This window comes from Cheilinus undulatus, linkage group 3 (genome assembly GCF_018320785.1).
Source record: "Cheilinus undulatus linkage group 3, ASM1832078v1, whole genome shotgun sequence".
Taxonomy (NCBI): Eukaryota; Metazoa; Chordata; class Actinopteri; order Labriformes; family Labridae; genus Cheilinus; species Cheilinus undulatus.
The window spans coordinates 17660157-17680356 of NC_054867.1; the positions used below are offsets into that span (position 1 = coordinate 17660157).

General features: G+C 38.8%; 1 protein-coding gene across 1 annotated transcript in view; it reads right to left on the reverse strand.

The window, feature by feature from the left end:
* dnah1 (dynein, axonemal, heavy chain 1) overlaps positions 1-20200 on the reverse strand; it is a 40474-nt gene that overhangs the window by 8374 nt on the left and 11900 nt on the right. Inside the window, exons 30-66 of the mRNA XM_041783910.1 lie at positions 20093-20198; positions 18891-19004; positions 18659-18808; positions 17441-17527; positions 17155-17341; positions 16986-17077; positions 16714-16868; positions 16447-16624; positions 16175-16369; positions 15935-16054; positions 15411-15569; positions 13953-14054; positions 13724-13864; positions 13105-13265; positions 12855-13012; positions 11302-11475; positions 10719-10897; positions 10284-10514; positions 9542-9738; positions 9074-9209; positions 7011-7219; positions 6696-6867; positions 6137-6328; positions 5892-6002; positions 5248-5433; positions 4966-5157; positions 4596-4763; positions 4303-4494; positions 3078-3209; positions 2616-2741; positions 2288-2407; positions 1811-1960; positions 1543-1703; positions 1023-1248; positions 695-890; positions 399-550; positions 78-274 (exon numbers count right to left, since the gene is read on the reverse strand). Of these exons, the coding sequence (XP_041639844.1) occupies positions 78-274; positions 399-550; positions 695-890; positions 1023-1248; positions 1543-1703; positions 1811-1960; positions 2288-2407; positions 2616-2741; positions 3078-3209; positions 4303-4494; positions 4596-4763; positions 4966-5157; positions 5248-5433; positions 5892-6002; positions 6137-6328; positions 6696-6867; positions 7011-7219; positions 9074-9209; positions 9542-9738; positions 10284-10514; positions 10719-10897; positions 11302-11475; positions 12855-13012; positions 13105-13265; positions 13724-13864; positions 13953-14054; positions 15411-15569; positions 15935-16054; positions 16175-16369; positions 16447-16624; positions 16714-16868; positions 16986-17077; positions 17155-17341; positions 17441-17527; positions 18659-18808; positions 18891-19004; positions 20093-20198 (5904 nt within the window). The remainder of the gene's footprint in view (positions 1-77; positions 275-398; positions 551-694; positions 891-1022; positions 1249-1542; positions 1704-1810; positions 1961-2287; positions 2408-2615; positions 2742-3077; positions 3210-4302; positions 4495-4595; positions 4764-4965; positions 5158-5247; positions 5434-5891; positions 6003-6136; positions 6329-6695; positions 6868-7010; positions 7220-9073; positions 9210-9541; positions 9739-10283; positions 10515-10718; positions 10898-11301; positions 11476-12854; positions 13013-13104; positions 13266-13723; positions 13865-13952; positions 14055-15410; positions 15570-15934; positions 16055-16174; positions 16370-16446; positions 16625-16713; positions 16869-16985; positions 17078-17154; positions 17342-17440; positions 17528-18658; positions 18809-18890; positions 19005-20092; positions 20199-20200) is intronic.

The following is a 20200-nucleotide window of genomic DNA, read 5'->3' on the forward strand; positions in this document are numbered from 1 at the left end:
ATGTTGTTCAGGATCTGCACAAAACAATTTGGAGTAGTAAGCCTGCTGTTGTTAGTAAAGTGGTTATTCATGCCCACCGGTGAGGGTGATTGCTGTCAAAAATTCTCTGAAAACCCTGAAGATGTTCGCTGAAGCTCTCTGCCAGGCTGCTAAACGTGTCCAGAGCGCTGAGGCCCAGGATGTCCTGCCAGGCTCGATCTGACAGCCAGCTTACTGCAGGGTTAGTCAGCTCTTTGATGGGCATCCCTCCAGACAGCAGGTAACGCCACTCAGCCTGCCGCAAAGAGATAAAGCAGATTCCTCACATGTCCAGACATTAGCCTCACCTCTGAATTGTATATGTTTCTGCAGGAAATAAAAGAAACAAGTGATAGACAGCCAACTTCCCTATGACTCACCATATTAATTTTATTATCATTCATCATGATGCGAATGCACAGGAGAAATGCAAACATAAGTTTATGCTTCTCAAACAAGCTGCGGCACACATTGCTGTACAGGCTGAAGGTGAAAAATTCATTGATGTTTGCGATTCTTTTCTCCACATTGTCTGTAAGACAGATGTCAAGATGAAGTTCAGTTAAAGCTTGCGGGAAAATTCTCATATCATCAGATTTTCTTTCTATCACCACATGCTTTATGTATAATAATCGATGATTTTGCTAATCAAAATGTTAAGTGAATTTCTTTCCACCTGCTTTTTCAGAGTTTGCAATGCCAGCCATGAAGATGCCAAGGAACCACTCAAGCGAGTACTGGTACATGGGGTCCACGTTGGAAAGGTCAGATACACAGAAGAAGAGGATCTGTGTGCGCACAGCTACTGGTACATACTCCAGACGGGTGGAATCAATGTCCTTTTCTGTCTGCTCTGCTACCATCACTTTCGCCTACAAGCACAATAACACACGGTAAATAAAAACATGGATTATTAGTTGGATGACAAAGGCATCTTATACAGCATGTGTTTTTATTTCAGAGAAATAGTATAATAAATAAATAACAATTCAAAACTGACTGACCTGGATCTCCCCAGCTTTGATCTTGGAAGCCCCCAGCACTTGTATAAGCTCCTCATTATCCACCGGGTTTCCTTCTGTTGAGCTCAGACGAAACAATATCTCATCCTCAATTTCATTTAGCTCTTGTTTCATCTGGGCATTGCTGATGATCAGCTGGTTTTTCGCCTCCTCCAGGTCTGGACGTTCCTTAGCCACAACCTGGCCCAGCAGCTGGTCCTCCAGACCGCTGTAAATATACAAAATGCACAATTCAAACAATCTTAGCAGAAAGACAGAAAGTATTTTACGAGCACAGTCTACACCCCAAAATGGTTCTTCAAAATGAATGGAATTCTGTCCAGCAAACTCCCTACACTACGTTTATGTTATGATAAAGAATGCAGAATATTTTGACACATTTTTATCAGTCTTTTTAACACATAGGCACTCTCAATATCAAAGCTTAGTAAATTATCATCATGACAAATAGATGTTAGATAAATGTTAAATGTTACCTAAAGTTACATTGGATAAATGTTACCTAGGTGACAAGGTGAAGTTTATGAGGGTGACATTGGTGGAGACCTCTGGAGAGTAGTGTGGGTTCGGTAACTTGGTTGTAATATACATCTTGAAGCCCTCATGGTAAGGGATGACTTTGTCACCCAGCTTTAGCACTGTACCACCTTGCTGCTTAAATGTCTAAAGGCCAAAAAAAAGGTGTAATACATCAGTATACCATAGATCTTTGCTAACATCTGCTAATATGCAGTTCAATGAATGGTTATGACATCTGTGTTTGCATTTACCTGTTGCAACAAGACAGGTTCCAGGGCAGGATCTAACTCCTCTCCAACATTCTCCAGGAGGCAGGGTTTACCAAAGCGAATGGCGTTCTCAAGACTGCGGAGGAAGTCTTGATCACTTAGCTTCATAGCTTCCAGTCCATTATCTCGCTCCTCAGTAACATCAGGAAGCAAGAGTGAATGAGAAGTGGATCAAAAAAGAACAGACACTAAGTGTCTTCCCACAGGAGTCATGGACAATTTGAGTAAGCGACAACACAAGGAATATTTAAAACCAGGTGTAGGTACTTAGCCTTGTTTAATAAAAGTAACATCTGGATTACATACTCAGCTTTGTCAATTTCTGATACGGGTAAATTACATTCCTATGTGATGTAAAGGGATGGATTAGAAAATTGATATGATTTCTGTCATATATTTTTGTCTCACTAGCACCCTCTGCAGTTGTGGTTTTAAAAGGACACAGAATAGTATTATCACCATTTTTCTGATCCATGTGTTTGCTTGTCCCTGAGGATCAATGAAGAGAGGCCAGCGCAGAGAGTACTGGGCAATCACACCATTCTCCACTGAGAGGTTATCCTTGGGCAAACCTGAAATCTATTCACAAGGAAATAAAATAAAACAAAATTAAATGAAGGAAGTCTTTAACGTAAAAGCAATTTTCTTGGTTAGTTTTATACAAAAAGCACTCAAAAACAACACTTATCCTAATGGTCAAACTATTCTTATTATTTTTATATTATAATTTAAATCCCATTCAAGAGGTGTAGGCCTGAAAGTCTGCTGATAACCGGCTGATTCTGACCTGCCAAGAATGGATCTCGACAGGATCTCCAAGGGTGCTGATCAGGTTTGGTTCTTCAGAGTGGGGGACACTTAGCTCTTTAAAAGACTGCAGCCAGTCCTCTGCCATGGCTGCCCTGTACTCCCCCTAAACACACAAAAAAATAACCTTTAAGCCTTTTTGCTAATGCTCTAATTCAATGATGGTCCACTGTTTAGCCTAAATACTATGTGTGTAAGTCAAGGAGCCTATCAAAATGTCCCCTTGTGATTCTTTAATGTTTCTAACAGTACAAAACAAGAATAATCATATGTTGTCATTTCGTCAAGTCTAGTGTCTAGTTATAACAACTCACAGAAAAAAATCAAACTGTTCCTGTCTACTAGTCAAGAATACAAAAAATTGAATCATTAACATGCAGACAGTTGCAACAGAGTATATACATAATTTTCATGTACACTTACTGAGATACAACAAACTTACAGTGAAGGGACCCAGGTATGCCACATATCCTGCAGATAGGAGCACATCTCCTGCCACATTATTGACCATGTATTCCAGATGTTCTACCGTTTCCTTCCAACGCACCTTCTCATCTGCAAGACCACCTATAAGCTGGAGTAACATGTAGAGATTTGATGAACGTAAGGCAAAATGCCAAACATATTCAGAGTTCTATTTCCTGAACATGTACAGTACATTCAGGAATTATTCAGACCCCTGTCACTTTTTGGGTTTTCTTATGTTTCAGACTGATGCTACAGTTAAAAAATATTTATTCTCATTCGTCTGCACTCAGTACCGCATCATGACAAAGGGAAATATATATATATATATATATATAGTACAAATTATTAAAAATAAAAAACAAATTATTAAAAATAAAAAACACACATATCACATTTACATAAGTATTCAGACCCTTGGCCTAAACACTTGAAATTCAGCTCAGGTTCCTCCCATTTCTCTGGATCTTTGCTGAGATGTTTCTTCACATTGATTGAAGTCACCTGTGGTAAATCAGCTGTAAAATACACTTTTTCAGGCTTTTCTAACAAAAATATGTGCCCCTGGCCTGTCCACAATCCCCCGCCCCCTTTCAGAAAATGTTTGCTGAAACAAGTAGTCCTAAGATTTTCCCCTCATAATGTGATGTGGGGAGTTAGCACCACCCCCAGGTTTGGTTGGCCCTCCCAGCTTGGAAGAAAGGTCCGCCCTCCTCACACCCATTAAGCCCCATCCAATTCCTGATAGGAGTGTAGTCAGAGGTGGAGTCAGACAGCTCATTAACATTTAAAGCTACAGACGCAGAAACAGCTCATTCTGACCAGGGCTAAAACAGAGGGTTTTTAGACATGCAAAAATCCAATACTGGAGTGTTTTTTCAGCAACAAACTTCACAGGATGTTTTGGGGACCTCTGAGATCAATATAAACTTGTCTTAAAAGGGTAAACTATGTGACATTTAGTAGTTTTAAATTAACACTGATGTACTGTAAATCTAATCAGTACATTCATGCACACTGCTTTGGGTTGAGGTGTTCGCAGCTCTCCTTCTTTAATCCCTATGTTGTTAATATCATTTTTACCTCCCAGGTTACCTGGCCCTAAACATCTATCAGTACAATAATGCTAAAGCTTCCCAAACCCCACATGAAGTAGGTTTAGTTTTTTTGACTTGTATTCCTTTCTCAGTCTTAATCCTGACCTTGTCTGCTCGTACAAGGCGAGCCTCACAAAGCTGAAAGTTGTTGTCCAGCTCCTCTTTCTTAGCAACACAGTCCTGGTACTTGGCCTGCAAAGCAGCAATGCCGTTCTCCACTGCTGACAGCTTTGCTTTGGCTTCATCCAGGATGCACTGGGTAGCTGCTAAGTCATCCTGGGCCTCCTTAAGAGCTCGCTGTGAAATCAATGTCCATATTTAATAGCAAGATGACTCTCATATTTAACAAAAAAGGTGTCTTAAACAAAACATTGGATAATCAGAATATTTTTATCTACCCTTTTAGGTTCCACGGCCTTGGCCACAAAATGATATACATGCATGGCTCGCACCCACTGGCAAATGGAGGTACAGGCTTTTGAAACCTTTGAAATGGAGTTTGGCTGAAACTCCTCATTATCGATGTAAGGCTGGACTAAACTTATCATACTATCAGGGATATTATCCTGCAGAATAAAAAAAGCTAAGTTTAGTACATCTTCTTGTTTCCAAGCGGAAAATGAAAAAAAGCATCAATCACTGCAAGTAAAAGAATTCTAGAGCTTAACATAATTATTCAAAGACTCAGACTCTTCTCCAAAAAAGAAATGGCAAAACTCAAAATAAATACAAAGGCATGACAGTAACTACACCAATGATGTACATCACCTTATCATACTTGAAGAGGCTCTCCAGAAACTTGGCAGGGTCTTGTAGCAAACTCTTACCAGGTTCCCAGTAGTCATCAATCTTGGTGCCAGGCTTCTCTCCAGGAACCTTTTTGGGTTTGATGCCCTTCATAATGCATACTGCCTCAATAACCAGCTTCACTCCACGTGGAGGTCGCTGCATTGCTCGTACCTATGGGGAAAAATACATTCATATTTTTCACACCAACAAACCAAGCACTATTAAAGCAATTTACAACCAATCATCTTCCAGATCTCCTACCTCAGTGACATCATTTTTGTTAAGTGATTTGAGACTGGTGAGAGCAGCATCCAGGGCAGGCAAAGCCTCATCCAAGTCTCTCTGGGCGTCTGCTGCAATGGCTCCAGCAAAACTGGCTTTTTCCGAAGCTTTGTCTTCCTCAGCTTGTACTGATTTACGGGTCTCCTCTGCAACCACTGTGTCTCTCTGGCAATAATAAACATACAGGGGACAAACACTTAACAGTATACCCTGTTTTTTTTGTTCCAAGAGAGCAAAAGCACCAACTTTCAAAGCTGGAAAAACAAACAAACAATATGCAAATATAGCTACATGAAAAGTCCATTAATTACAATAATTCCTGGGTAAGAATGGACATATGTACATGTAATGGCCCAAAAAAACCATCCACAGTCAAACTTAAGCACTGACACCATCTAGAGGTCACAATATGAGTGAAGTCCAAATCCCAGTTAAAAAGGGGAATACATCTACATTTGACAACTGTTACTTTGCATCTGTATGATTTCCTGTCGAAGCCATGATACCAACATTTTTTTAAGGACTACATGACTATGTCCTAAAAATAAAGGCATTTTTGCTGTTTCGCAGAAAGAGTTTCAAACTCAAACTTTTTTAGCTCTGAAATGTTTTCTTTTCCTTACTTGGATGGTCTCCATAGTGACTTCAGTGTCCTTGGCAGCCTCTTCCAAAAGAGGTCTCATCGTCTCCAGCTTCTCCTGCATAGTACTGACATCCTCTGCTGTGCTAAGGAGCTACATGACAGAAGGTCAGGTGATCAGATAAGAAAAGAAATTGTCATTTCTGCTTATGATTCCTACACAAATTACAGGAAAAAAAATCTAGGTATTGTGTTTGTTTTACTATTCTTATTTTTCAGGTGTCTTGCCTTGTCCAGACCAGTTTTCATGCGCTGACGAGCACTGCATAATTCTTGCTTCTTGCGTCCAATGAGATCCGAGAAGATTTTAAGGAGTTCCAAGTAGCTCTTAGGTGTTACATAGTTGTGTCGTGAAAGCTCAGCCAGGTACTGTTCACACTTCCTGGCTACTGTCTGGTGGATCTTCACACACATCAATGTCTGGAGAAGGGAAACAGATAGAAAAAGAGAAGTTATATGTTGTATTTGCTATTTTCTTCACCTTTAAACAGCCAGTAATTTTCATTTATTTTACAGAGTTCTAAAAACGAGTCCTTTTTCTGTTACTGGGTATATTCCATTTAACTGAACCACGCAAAGTTGTTTCAAAATTATAGTACAGACACCCAATGTCATGTAACAAACATCTAGTTGCCAGATTTGTTTCACTGTCCGATTGTTTTCTCCATATTATTGTTTAAATTATGGAAACATTTGAATGTACAATACTTCTCTGTCTTTTCAATATAACTTTAAAAACCCGCCTACCAATGTACCTCTGAAATATCTACAGGCACAGCCTCCTTACCAGTCCTCTTGTTGCTGTGGGGCTTGCTTCAAGCTCAGGCAGCTCATTAAGAAATGACGTGGCGACAGCCTGCAGAGCCTCCACTGGCCAGGCACTGAACCAGTCTATAGTACAACATGTCACTAGTGAGGGAAACTGCCTCAACCGGGCACGAAACACCTCACCAATAGGACTGTGGTGATGACAATGAAGCGAGAACAGGGGTGGGGGTGAAAAAGGAGGAGGGTTATAAGGAGAACAAAGGTGATGGACAAGCTCTGGGATTTCTTTTAGTAAACTTATGATTATGTAAATGGGTTTTGTACAGTTACTAACCTCATGCAGAGTACAGTGTGGATGTTGCTGCGGACCCTTCTGATGTAGGCAGCCATGAGGTTGGCTTTAGTTGGCTGCTGGTCCAGGTCTTGCACCACTGGTTTCATGGCCATTAAGATACGCTCCTGCTCGTCTGAGGCATACAGGTTGGGAACATCTCCAGAGTTCAAAATGTTGTTGATATCCTCCAGGAAGGACTCACTCTTAATCTGGAAGGTTTACACAAACAAAATTATGAGCAAAATGTTGCTTTATGTTCAGGAAAGAACAGATATACTACACATTAGAGTGCAGTATTGTAAAAAATTGAATTTCCTGCATTCTACAAAATTTGGTTGTTACCTTGCGATCTCTGCTTATCTCCTTTTATGGAGGTAAAAGGGCTGGTTTTTCCAAGATAATCAGATAATTCCTTTAGAAATTACCAAAATTCCACATTATCATTGGGAAATGGAGTAAAACTGTAATGTCCTTCAGAGTGAGTAAGCCATATATCTGTTCATCAAAGATAAAAAGGACACCTGCGTGTTCCCCCCAGGGTTTTTGTAATTATATGATATAAAGTGCTTTTTTGAAACGTGTTTGTTTTGTCCTGTCTTGACTCTTTTTTCAGTAATATTGCAGATGGTCGAGTGGTTTACGGCAAGCACCATGTACACAGGTGTCCCAGGTTTGAATCCAGCCTGTGGCCCTTTGCCTCGTGTCTCTCCCCACTCTCTTCCCTGTTTCCGAGTCTATCCACTATCCTCCTTTATCTAATAAAGGCCCAAAAATAAACCTTGAAAAAAACATATAATAATATAAATTTTTTCACAAAACTGCAACATTTTTTCTTAAATAAATTTGAGTTTTCAAAAATTTGGGTGGTCATTTTTCCTTAAGGAGGTGGTGGTGGTTCCTGGTGGTTAACCAGTCGAGAAACACAAATTTTACATTTTGGCCTAAACATTGAAACAAGCTTACTTCATTTAAGTGCGGTAATTAGAGTCAAATTCCAGGACTGCCATTTGCATACTATACACTATATAGTCCCATTTGTATCATCTTTTAAATCACTCCTTAAAACTCTTTTTTACAGATTTGCTTTTAAGTGATGTCTCCTTTATCCATTTATCTTTATCACACTTTTATTCATTTTGTTGCACTAACTCTATTTATCTGTGTCTTTTCCCACTGTTGCTTTCCAAACAGTCTGTCTTAGTCCAGTCATTCTTTCTCCTTTGTTTTTCATCTGTTTTTTTTTTTTTTTTGGAAAATATTTTTATTGACAATTAAGCACCACATCTTAATCAAACAGTGCGTACATTTTACATTAACACACTATCCCCTCCAAAACTAAACAAAACAAGCACAATTTCCAACTAATACACAGAGCACAGCACAGTCCTGCATTGCAAAGTAGGATATCAAATTGTTGAAACATTGTTACAACATATAAACATACAGTGAATGAAGTCATACAGAAAACAGAGCGCCCCCCTTGTCCACTAGCCATCTTTTCTTGGTTTGGGAAAAGCCCTCCAGAATTTAGTGCATATTCTCAGGCCTACATAATCAAGGAATGGAGTGCATATATGATAGAATTGTCTTATTGTCCCTCTGGACCAATATGTCAAATATTCCTTAGGTAGCAAATCAAATATGACCTTTTCATCTGTTTTTGATCATCCTATCCTTGTTTTATCACTTATGACGTGATTGTCTTTTATACATCTTTTTATGTGTTTTTATGTAGTCGTACATCATATCCACTATGGTATTGACTATTTTGAATGCTTTCAAAAGTTGTGTCACTTTCATCCCTTTAAATTGGGTTAATTAATTTATGTAAACTTTTTCACTTCAGATTGTTTAGATTTTTTGCTTGACTTCAAGACCTCTGTTTGGTTTGATTTTTAATGTCTTTTATTAATCCCCGAGGTCATGCCTCTGCTAGATCTGTTAAAGCACTTTAAAGGTGCTGTATAAATAAGTTTATTATCATAATAATAAATACAGTATATACTCGTACTGTGTGGCTGTATATGGCATACTGTAGGCAAAAAGAGACGGCTGGTGTTTACCTGTGTGTCAACAAAGAGGAAGGTGATCTGTTGGTTCTGAAGGCCTGCCTTAAGCATGATACCTTTAATATCTTCTCTCCACTCTGTCTGGCCGTAGTTTTTGGACAACTCAATCTGGAAACACACATATTCTGACCTAAAAATAGAGAAGGGCACAAAAAAGGCAGAAAAATATTTCGCATCATATTAATGCATGCGTATGCCAAATTTTAAAGAACATTTCGAGTAAAAAAAATGTTGATTTTTTTTTCCACTCAAACAAAAATAACTTTAATTTTCAACACTTTCAAGACAGCCCTTAGCTTGTACCCAAAATTTAACAAATAATTATAAAGAGAAAATATTAACAATAACAGGATACCAAGTGTTGATTGTGATAAGCAATGTGATCGTAACAAAAGCAGTTCTTTTGAGAAAAAAAAATCCTGGATATTGTGTTTTGTAATGAAAGTTGCATGTGAATCTTACATATATGAGGCAAGCTTAGTGAGGGACTGGCGCCCGCTCCCACCCACTCCAAGCAGCAGGGCGTTGCCCAGGGGCTGCCGTAGGATGCGGCTGATACGACACACGTGCTCTATGGCATCCATAAAAAGCACCAGCTTCATCTTGGTGGTACTGGTCTGGTTGTAGTCATCCATGTATTCCTCCATCACTCTCACCAACTAGACCATTTATCATAAAGAACCAAATTTTGTTAAACTATACAGATCAACCTTTTGCAATAGAATGGAACAAAAGAGATAGATAGATAGATAGATAGATAGATAGATAGATAGATAGATAGATAGATAGATAGATAGATAGATAGATAGATAGATAGATAGATAGATCGATAGATCCCACCCCTTCTCCATAATTCACCTCTTTGTATCTTTTTTTAAACTGGATCATATTTGGACATTGCTTGAGATCGACACTCAGACAATTCCACAGTTTCACCCCACAAATAGAAACACAAAAACTTTTCTTTACTGTATGCACGCAAACAGATCAAAATTTATATGGTCCTCTTAAGTTATAATTACATTTTCTTTCAGAGAATATATTCTGTATATTTCCTGATAATTTCTTATTTTTAGCCCCAAACATAATTTGTGCTGTTTGAAATTCAACAGTATCAGAAAGAAATAATAGTGGGTAAGAGGATTAGTGTAACTACCTCCCATCCAGTTTAAAATTAAATACCTGTAACAGCTGCACTGCTCACCTTTTCCTTGTCCTCTATGTGTGTGTATACTTTGGGGTCAACCCCAGGAATCATGAAGTCTCCATATAAAACAGGCTGGCATGGCACAACCTCATCAAAGCTGCAGTCAAACTCCTGAATGCAGTCCTTTAGAAGTCTGTTGAACCAGTCCCTGTCCTCAGCACACACCAGGCGGTCCTGGAATACACGGCAGCTTTCGTGGTACCACAGCTGTAGCAGCTGAAGTCTGTCCTAAAATCATTACAGTAAGCCACTTTTACAACTGATATTTTGATATGTACCCCTTTAACAATTTTATACTTTTCCCTACTTTGGCACAGGCTGTTTGTACTTAATAGGTCAAATGACAGGGTATTTTACTAATCTGTATCATAATAGTGATAGAATTATGCCCCATTACTTTAACTGAGTCTGATATATAATGAGTTTGACTACCTCAATCATTCCAGCCTCAGCCATCAGAATGCCCTGGAAGACTTTGGACAGGTCTCTAAGATTGAAGGTGTAATGGGACTTGGCTGGTGTTGGGAGGAGCTGGGATGTAATTGTAGAGTAGACTCTGATCGTAGCATCTACAAGGGACTCATTCAGTGGCTGGATTTCTGGCACCGGTCCTAGTGACAACAGCGAAATATGGGGGATAATTTAAAATTGATACATTCAAAGAATTTGAAACAATTCTGGATCAAAAACAGAACACTGTATCCCTTTATAAAATGACAAACATTCTGATGTTTTTATATCTTTTATGATATGAACTACACTAACACACTTGTGTTATTCAATGGGATTTTTCACACACATCACACTGTGTCTACTTGTTATTTCTGTGTCCCTGACTTACTGCCTGGCTCCTTTTTACTCATATTTCCATCTGAAAAAGAACAAATATTCTGTTAAAGTCTCTTTCTTTTTTCTTTTTTTTTAAAAAGAAACTTCTTTAGGTTTATTTCAGTATCCTTATCTCTGCAACACCTGACCTATGTGTAAATCCAAAGGGCTGGCAGCTATGACTCACCCATCCAACTACCCAAAATGGTGGAGAAAATCCTTTTCTTGCTGGCATCTTCCATTTCAGTGAAGGAGAGAAAGTTGAAGTGGCGTGTGAAGCGCTGAGTTATGGGGTTCCTACCTCCCCCTGGGGGTCCCATTGCACAGGCAAAATTGATGTCCACTATGCACCTGAAAGTTCCTGTGGAAATGAATGAGATGGTCCAAATAATGAATTTGTAAACAAATCCATATCTGTCATAAAACAGTGACAAGGAATATCTTCAAGGCATGGCGATGCCCTCTACACTATATGAACTAAAGTAGTTGTCCACACCTGTTAATTATTGAGTTCAGGTGTTTCAATCTGACTCGTTGCTACAGATGTATAAAATCAAGCAACTTGCCATGCAGTCTCCATTTGCAAACATTTGTGATACAAAGTGGGTCATTCTGAAAAGCTCAGTGACCACAAGTGTGGTACTGTGATGGACGCCATCGATAAAATGTGTTGTGAAATTGCATTCCTGCTAGATATTCCATAGTGAATTGTAAGTGATATTATTAGAAAGTGGAGGCATTTAGGAACAACAGCAACTAAGCCACACTGTGGAAGACCATGTAAAATCCCAGAGTGAAGCGACTGCTAAGGCATATGGTGCACCAACAAAGTCACCAACACTCTGCTGATTCCAAAGCTGAAGAGTTCTGAACATCCACTGGCATTAATGTAAGCACAAAAACTATGCGGTGGGAGCTTCATGGACTGGGTTCCCATGGCTGAGCAGCTGCATGCAAGTCTCACACTGCCAAGTCCAATGCCAGGCGTCAGATGGAGTGGTGTAAAGCACACTGGCACTGGACTGTGGAGCAGTGGAAACGTGGTCTGTGGGGTGATCTGTTTGGCAGTCAGATAGGTGAGTCTGCGTCTGGCAGATGCTGGGAGTGTTACCTGCCTGACTGCGTTGTGCTAACTTTGAAGTTTGGTGAAGGAGGGATAATGGTATGGGGTTGTTTTTCAGGGTTTGGGACAGGCCCCTTATATCTAGTGAAGAGGAATCTTTGTGCAACAGTTTGGAGAAGGCCCTTTTCAATTCCAACATGACAGTGCCCCAGAGCACAAAGCAAGGACTATAAAGGCATGTTTTGATGAGGTATTGACTGGCCCGCACAGAGACCTGACTCAACTTCATTGAGCATCTTTGGGATGAACTGGAACGGAGATTACAAGCCAGGTCTTTTCATCCAACATCAGTGCCTGCCCTCATAAATGCTCTACAGAATGAATGGGCACAAATTCCCACAGAAACATTTCAAAATCTTGTGGAAAGCCTTCCAAGAAGAGTGAGGCTGTTCGAACTGCAAAAGGGGGGGGGGGGACTCCATATTTAAGTACATTTACTTATATACAATGTCATTACAGCCCCTGCTGGTGTAATGGTCAGGCAGTGGCAGCCAAATACTTTTGCCCAAAAAGAGTATGTACTGTAAGATTATTACTGTACAAGAGTCAACATTTAAGAGGAAAAGTTGAAAAAATGTCAGAGTTTGGGAAAAGGAAAAACCCAACAGTATACTAACCTATCTGTTTCCTGTCATACCAGCCTCTGTGGTCCATCCACTGCCTAAGAAGTTCAATAGGAGGTTGAGCACCATAGGTCTCCAACATTGGCATGTTTAGGTCATCGATGAAGAAGATGAAATACTTTCCTAATGGAGGTCCAAACACACCTTTCCGCCTTACACAAAGGCACACAAAAGATGTGAGTTAGACATAGGCATACCTTTAAAATACAGATGTTGTTAAGTTGGATAAACAATGAAAGCCAACCTTTTGTCTAGTTTACTGTCAATATAATCCTGAGTCTGGTTTGCCGAGGTACGGGCAGAGAACATGAGGAAGTGTGTGATGTACTCTTCAGGCATATTCCTTAGCAGCTTGTCAGACATGGTCAGGGTTTTTCCTGTGCCTGTGGGCCCAATGCAGAGCACCTAGACCACCACGTATTGAGAAAGGGGGGTTAAATAAGTCTGTACTTCTTTCTACACCTTTTCAAACCTGTAAACCAAATAGTAGTTTTCACTTTGTTATGGATATGATCCTGTCTTGTATTGCATGATTCTTGTTTTCTCTCTTTTTCTTTTTTTTCAGGTCAGAAATAAGTGGATGGATGGATGGATGGATGGATGGATGGATAGGTAGATTGTTGTTAACAGAATGGAGACTGGGAGAGAAAACACAACCTTGTGTTTAAGACCAACTTGCTGGATTTAAACTATTCCTAAACATCTGTAATATGAATAAGCTTTGATCCTAATATCAGTGTGTGGTGTGTGTGACATAAAGGTCTAAAAATCAATGTAGCAGGGCTACTTTTTAATCTTCTTAAGTGAAAGGTGTTGTTTAAGTACAAAGATGAGCAAAGTTCAATAACAACACGAGTACTCACAGGTTTCTTATTTGCCAAAAGCATATCCATAAGGAAAGACATTCTCACTGTGTCAGCAGTGGGAACAATGATGTCAGCATAATTTGTCTCAGGGGTGATTACAACACTCTTTGCAGATTGCATCCAGCTTACCCACTGGACCTTCAATGCAAGAAAGTATAAAGACAACAATGCATCTAATGGTCTTCATCACGTAGAAAATCTGCATGATTTGGCTTCATCTACTTACTTTATGTTCCACATCTTCATCATCATCCTCAAAATGACTAATCCCTGCATCATCAAGCCTGTAGTCATACACCAAGTCTTTCTCTGGAAAACATAACTGAATCTGAAAGACAAACACACTTGTGTTAAAAAATAAACTTGTAGTTATGTCATGTCCCAAATGTCCATGGGGTCAGAAAGTGGGGGACAGCCATGAAGAATGAAAGGAAAGGAAAGTTTGGAAAGTAATTTATGCCTAATTGGACTTCTGTGCTGCAATTAACATTAGAAATTTTCTAGATACATTGAATGTGATCCTTATGCTTTACAAAAATTGGATTTTTACCACAGTTTGAAAGATTTACCTGGCTTGGAGGCGAGCAATATCATAAATTACTCAGTCCTGCAGAAATTCTTGCATCCAGCATGGTCTTGCCAGATGAAGCCAGACAAGAGTCTTGAGGAGTTTTGTACTGAGCTAGGAGGCTTACTGAGCCCTTTTAACATACTGTATTGAAAAAAAAATCCTATTTTTTCACAAACCTGCTTTTAATTGAAATGGTGATGTACTATCAACCAACATAAACTTTACAAAGTTTGCTACAAAACAGCTCCTTCATGTGAGTCACTGTAGCTAGTTCCCATTTGAGTACCAGTATACTTTCCTTAATTTTTTGTCCTTATTTAATCCACATTTAAAGAGCCAAACTAGTAACGAATGAAGAGCTGTTTAGGAGACTAACAACCAGCTCCACTGAGCTGAGCCAAATGATCTGGATCTCTTAAAAAAGAGACTGATTTCCCATTAAAACTAGTGAGATCAGAGGTTGGTGAGATGGACATCAGCTGGAGAAACACCAGTAACATCAGAGTTTAATGTGCTAGACCATGAAAAAACTGTACTGAACCAGATTGGACTACTTTATGGAAACAGACCATAGAGGAGCAGTGTGAGACTGCTCCTCCAGGCTTCAGACAGTTTTTTTTTTTAATTCCTGCCTGCTGCTATTTTTCTGTGAATTTTTAAAAATAAAAAAGCCTTAATATTTAACTATTTTTTTAACATAAAAATATCTTAAGAATCAAGGCTGTTTTACTTTTTGCAAATTGAAAACTGGGCATCGTCATAAACTGCTCAAAACATGGCCCTTTATGGTAGTATTTCTTCATGTAAAAATCACTACTTGCTCCCCAAGCAGTGTTCTCCACTGGCGCATGATGTCTTCTGCAAAGAATCTATGCTGGCTATAAAAGGAATTCTATCGTTATGGTGATAGATTTATATTTTTTTAACTCATCTATTTTCATTTTTTGCTTCATTTGTTGTTTTTTCCCAAAGCATTAAGAGTGTGCGTTAAGCGCATGTGTTGCGAATGTTGTAAAATCAGCAATAAATTGAGTTTTATAACCGTGATCCCAATACCAATCAAAATAATGGTAATTATAAGATTTGCTATTATCAAGCCGCCCAAACACAGACCTTGTCTTCTGCCATTTTGTTCTTGAGCCAGGCACTGAAGCGTTTACAGCTGGCTGCATCTCCTGTAGCTCCTACACTCCACACCAGAGAGAAGAAGAACCAGGGCTCAATCAGCTCCTTCAGACGGTCCATTTTCTTTTTGGGAGGGGGCTTGTCTCCCTACAAAATAATATGCGGTTAAAGAGGGAATCATAAGCAACAAACACTCACACACACAAAATAACAGATACGTTATAAACTTAGAAGTAAAAACTTTAAGGGATCAGTGGTTATTTTAAACCCGAGTAGTCTGTTAGTTTGAATTGGCATATTCGAGACAAAATAAACACAATCAATACTTTTCAAAAACAAAGCACTTTTTGTATAGTTCAAACCAACTTTCCCATAAAGAAAGGTGTTATAAAAATGTATAACTTAATATATATTAAGTTTTAATTCTCATTCAAGTCAGAGCAGCATAGTTGAAATCTACACACGGCACATTCACTTATGGATGTGATCATAACACAAAGATGACCACGCACCTCTTTAACGTTGAAGGGACTAAAGAAGCAGTCCATAAGATTGAGAAGACTACAGGTGAGGTTGCTGTCCAGAGAAGTAATGACCTCCGTTACTGATGTGCGTATAAATGTGATGGAGTCCTGGGGTAAAAAAATAAATAAATAAATTTAAAAAAAGACAGAAAAATATATATTATAAAAACAACCATAATCCATAAATGCTCAAGTAGCTTGAAGTAGCCTGCTGCTTTCCCCTCTGACCTGCAGGAACCTGGCAAACAGAGAGTTAAGCTGCTCTGTGTACGGTTTCAGGGCCTCAGGAATCTGCTTCAGCCAGCACTCTGTGAAAGGGACAAGGCCTAAAATACTGGGCTCCAGGTAGACCATACCACAGCGAGACACTGTGGCTGGAGATGCCACTGCCAAGTCTTGTACTTCAAACATCATGGTCATCACCTGCAGAGGGAAAACATAAAGTTTCTGATACAAGATGGACACTATCAGCACAAGTGGAATATAAAATATTAACCTACATTTGTGAGTTTAATAATCTCTCCTGAGCTGAGGCACAGTTTTTTGTTGTCATCCAGCACAGTGTTCATGTTCTCAATCCACACAGCATCCACTGGCCCATCAAACATGTACCACTTTTTCTCTTTGTCCATGGATGCTGCACCTCCACGGATGAGAGATGAGAGGATACCATCTGTCCTGTAGGGATGGACAAAAAAGGCTAAGCTTGTGCCAAGTTTAATTCTGAGTAATTTTTTTTTTATTGTCTATAACACTGTTACTCTTACCACTCATGTGTGAGTAAGTCATATTCTCCATAGAGCTGTCCCATAGTGATAGACTTTGGATTGAGAACATACGTCTGAACTGCCTCATAGACACCTCCACTCAAAGAGGGCTGCCCCTTCAAGGCTGTTATTGCAGCCCCTAGTATCTCATAACACTAACATGCAACATTAAGTTAAGACAGAGCACTATTACATGAAAAGTATGGCCATTGTTATTGTTTGAGAATCGTGAATTAAAATGTCAACAATATTCTGACGATAAAAAAACTCACCTTAGTTTTCCCTGATCCAGAGGGCCCCACCAACATCAAACCATGCCTCACCACGGTGGTCTCATACAGCTGAATACATTTACTGATATATCCTGCAATCATCCCGATTGTTTAACCAATCCTTCTTAGAAAAAAAAGCTATGCATTTCTATGTCAAATATTTTCTTACCATCCACATCTTTGAGGTTCTTTTTAGTGCAGACATTACGCATGGATTCTTCTAGTGTGCCATAGTTGATTGGTTCCTGCTTTGTTTTTGGGAAAAGATCGGAAACAATACCACTGAAGAGCTTCAGGTCGTCCTGTAAAAACTTGGGCACATTGACATCTTGAATGGCCCGCAGACAGATCAACTCCTGGGTGAGAGCAAGATTACAGACACAATTGAAATAGCAGACAAGTAGAGATCTCAAACAATCCATTCACAATTGTTGGCAAAACTCTGAATCATTAACCTCATTCATGTCAGGATTTTCTCTCTTCAGATTGCCAGCAGCTGATATCACAGTCTTCACAGCTCTCATACCAAAATCATAATGATCCTTCATATTAAAAAGAAGAAAAAAAGACAGAACTTCTATAAATGTTTATTTTCTTGTGTACCTTCACACATCTCTTCATCCATCGACATTATGTTAGCTATAGTTCCTATAAAAAGCATTCACCCTCTTGGATGTTATACCCTTTCGTTGATTTACAAATCAATCATGGTCAATATAATTTGGTTTCTTTAAAAAATGTTTTTAAAAAAACTAATGTCAAAGTGAAAACATTTCTACAAAGTAATGTCAATTACACAAAAATTTGTAATGTAAAATAAGAGACTGCATAAATATTCACCCCCTTTAAAGTGAATGACCTAATTCAACAGTGGTCTAGCCAATTAGTGCTCACAATTAGTGAAATGGTGATCACCTAAGTGCAGTGAACGTGTCCCAAGTGATTGTATTATAAAGACACCTGTTTCATGAATGTCCAGTCACTGGCTAATTAGTATTCCTGGCTACTATTACACCACAAAGACAAAAGAAAACTCCAAGCAACCCAGACAAAGTCTGTGAAAAGTATAAGTCAGCAGATGAATACAAAAAAAAATCCAAGGCACTGAACATCCTCTGGAGCTCAGTTCAATCCATCATCAGGAGATGGAAGGAATATAGCACACGTGTAAATTTGCCTAGATCAGGTTGTCCACACAATCAGAGAGACCGTGCAAGAAGGAGACAAGTGAGAGAGAAGCCACCAAGACACCTTTGACTACTCTGAAGGAGTTACAAGCTTCAGCAGCTGCTTCAACACCAGGATTTGTTTGTATGTTTTGCTTTTGTTGTTATTGTAAAAAAAAAGCAAATAAAACTTAAGTTAACAAAAACAAGTTTGTTTTGTATTTTTTCTCTGTCAAGAAAGCCAAATTATATTGACAGTGATGGATTATAAAATAAATTAAAGGATATCACATTCAAGGGTCAGAATACTTTTTATAGGCCCTGTTTGAAAATGGGGGCTGTATGCAAGTCTTAAGTTTCAAAATTTGACAAAAATTAAGTCCTGTAACTATGTACAAGTTGTTATAAGTCATTTTTGTTTGTTTCCATATCATACCCATCCAGTTACTTGAGCACATAGCCCATTTAGCAATGCAGATTCAGACCTCCTCTGAATCCATACAGTACCTGAGAACTAAGCTGTTCTGAGGAGAGCTTGAATGTGGTAGTGATCTTCTTGGAGAGGACTTTTGCATCACTGAAGCCAAATGAGTACAAAGATATCTCAGCAATCATTGCATAGTTAGGGACCATCATGGCCACTGGACGAAACAGGGCCTGGAGAAGAAACATGTGCTGAACATCATCTTTTGGTTCTGAGAGATATACAGTTCCTCAATTTATATGATCTATTTCAAACCTTGAGATTGTCAGGAAGTTCAGTGCGACCAGCATATCCTGGATTCATAGTGATAAACACAGCACAGGAAGGGACAAGAGGGATTTCTGATCCTTCGAACACAAAACGCTCTGCCTAAAACATAACACACACATTTATTTAGAGATGGATTAGTGTCAGTCTTTGTGGAGACAATGGTGGTCAAATTTATTATTAAAAAAAAAGTTCTGAATTTGAAAACAATAAATAAATGTTTTTTTTTTTTAGCAACTGACACTGGGAAGTTCATGTCAAATAAATGTGTTTTAATGGTTAATCGTTTTTGTGCTGTTACTGTAAGCAAATAATTAGGGCTGTCAAAGGATTATATTTTTATTATTATTAATCCCCTATTTTGCATTTGAAACTGTTATATTTCATTTGGGATTTCTACTGTCTTAAACTAAGGGTAAACAATTCCCTGTTTGGTTACACACCTGCTTTTATTTTTAAAGAAATTAGGAACTTTGGGTAGACTGAATTATGACATGGAAAGGGGAATTTGTTGTGGATTGAGGAGAAAAAAAGGGAACAGTTAAAGTGTATACTGTTTGATAACACAAATTGCAGGTGACTTGACTAGTCTACTTACCTTTCTGAGTTTTTTTTACTAAAATGAGACACTAAGGAACAGTGGTGTATTCATATCACATTATTGTGGCTGCAGGGAGATGCTGCAGTGGCTTATATGTTGTATGCTTTATTGTGCCGGGAGCAACAATAAAGCATACAACAATACAGTTTTAAACAAAGATTGCCCTAATTATTGACCTTCATTAATTGTGTTTTATGGACCTTTTTTAATCATGATAAATGCATTAATACTGACAGCCCTACTTATAATATATGAAATATACAATATAATAGGTGCAAACATGACTTGTACCTTAATAGAGAGTAACATATTAAACCATGCACCTATACAGATAACTTTGTTATCCATTACGTCACTGCAATACTATAGAAGTATGCTTTCAAGTGTTTGTGCTTCCTTAAGAAAGTGACCTTACCATTGTTTAACTCAATGACATTTGACAGGTAAAAGTGACTTGAGGACAGTAGAAAAGAGGTGAAAAATATTTACACACAACGGAAATACTGCCTGTAGTTGAGCACAGAATTTAACTGATGCTCTCTGTTAATAATCCCAGTGCCAACAGGTGAATCCTTGGTGACATTCTTACCCTTTGCTGCTGAGCCTGCTGTATGGTGGTGATCTGCTGTGCCACAACAGACAGCACTTCCACATCAATACGATTAAACTCATCAAAGCAGGCCCAAGCTCCTGAGCT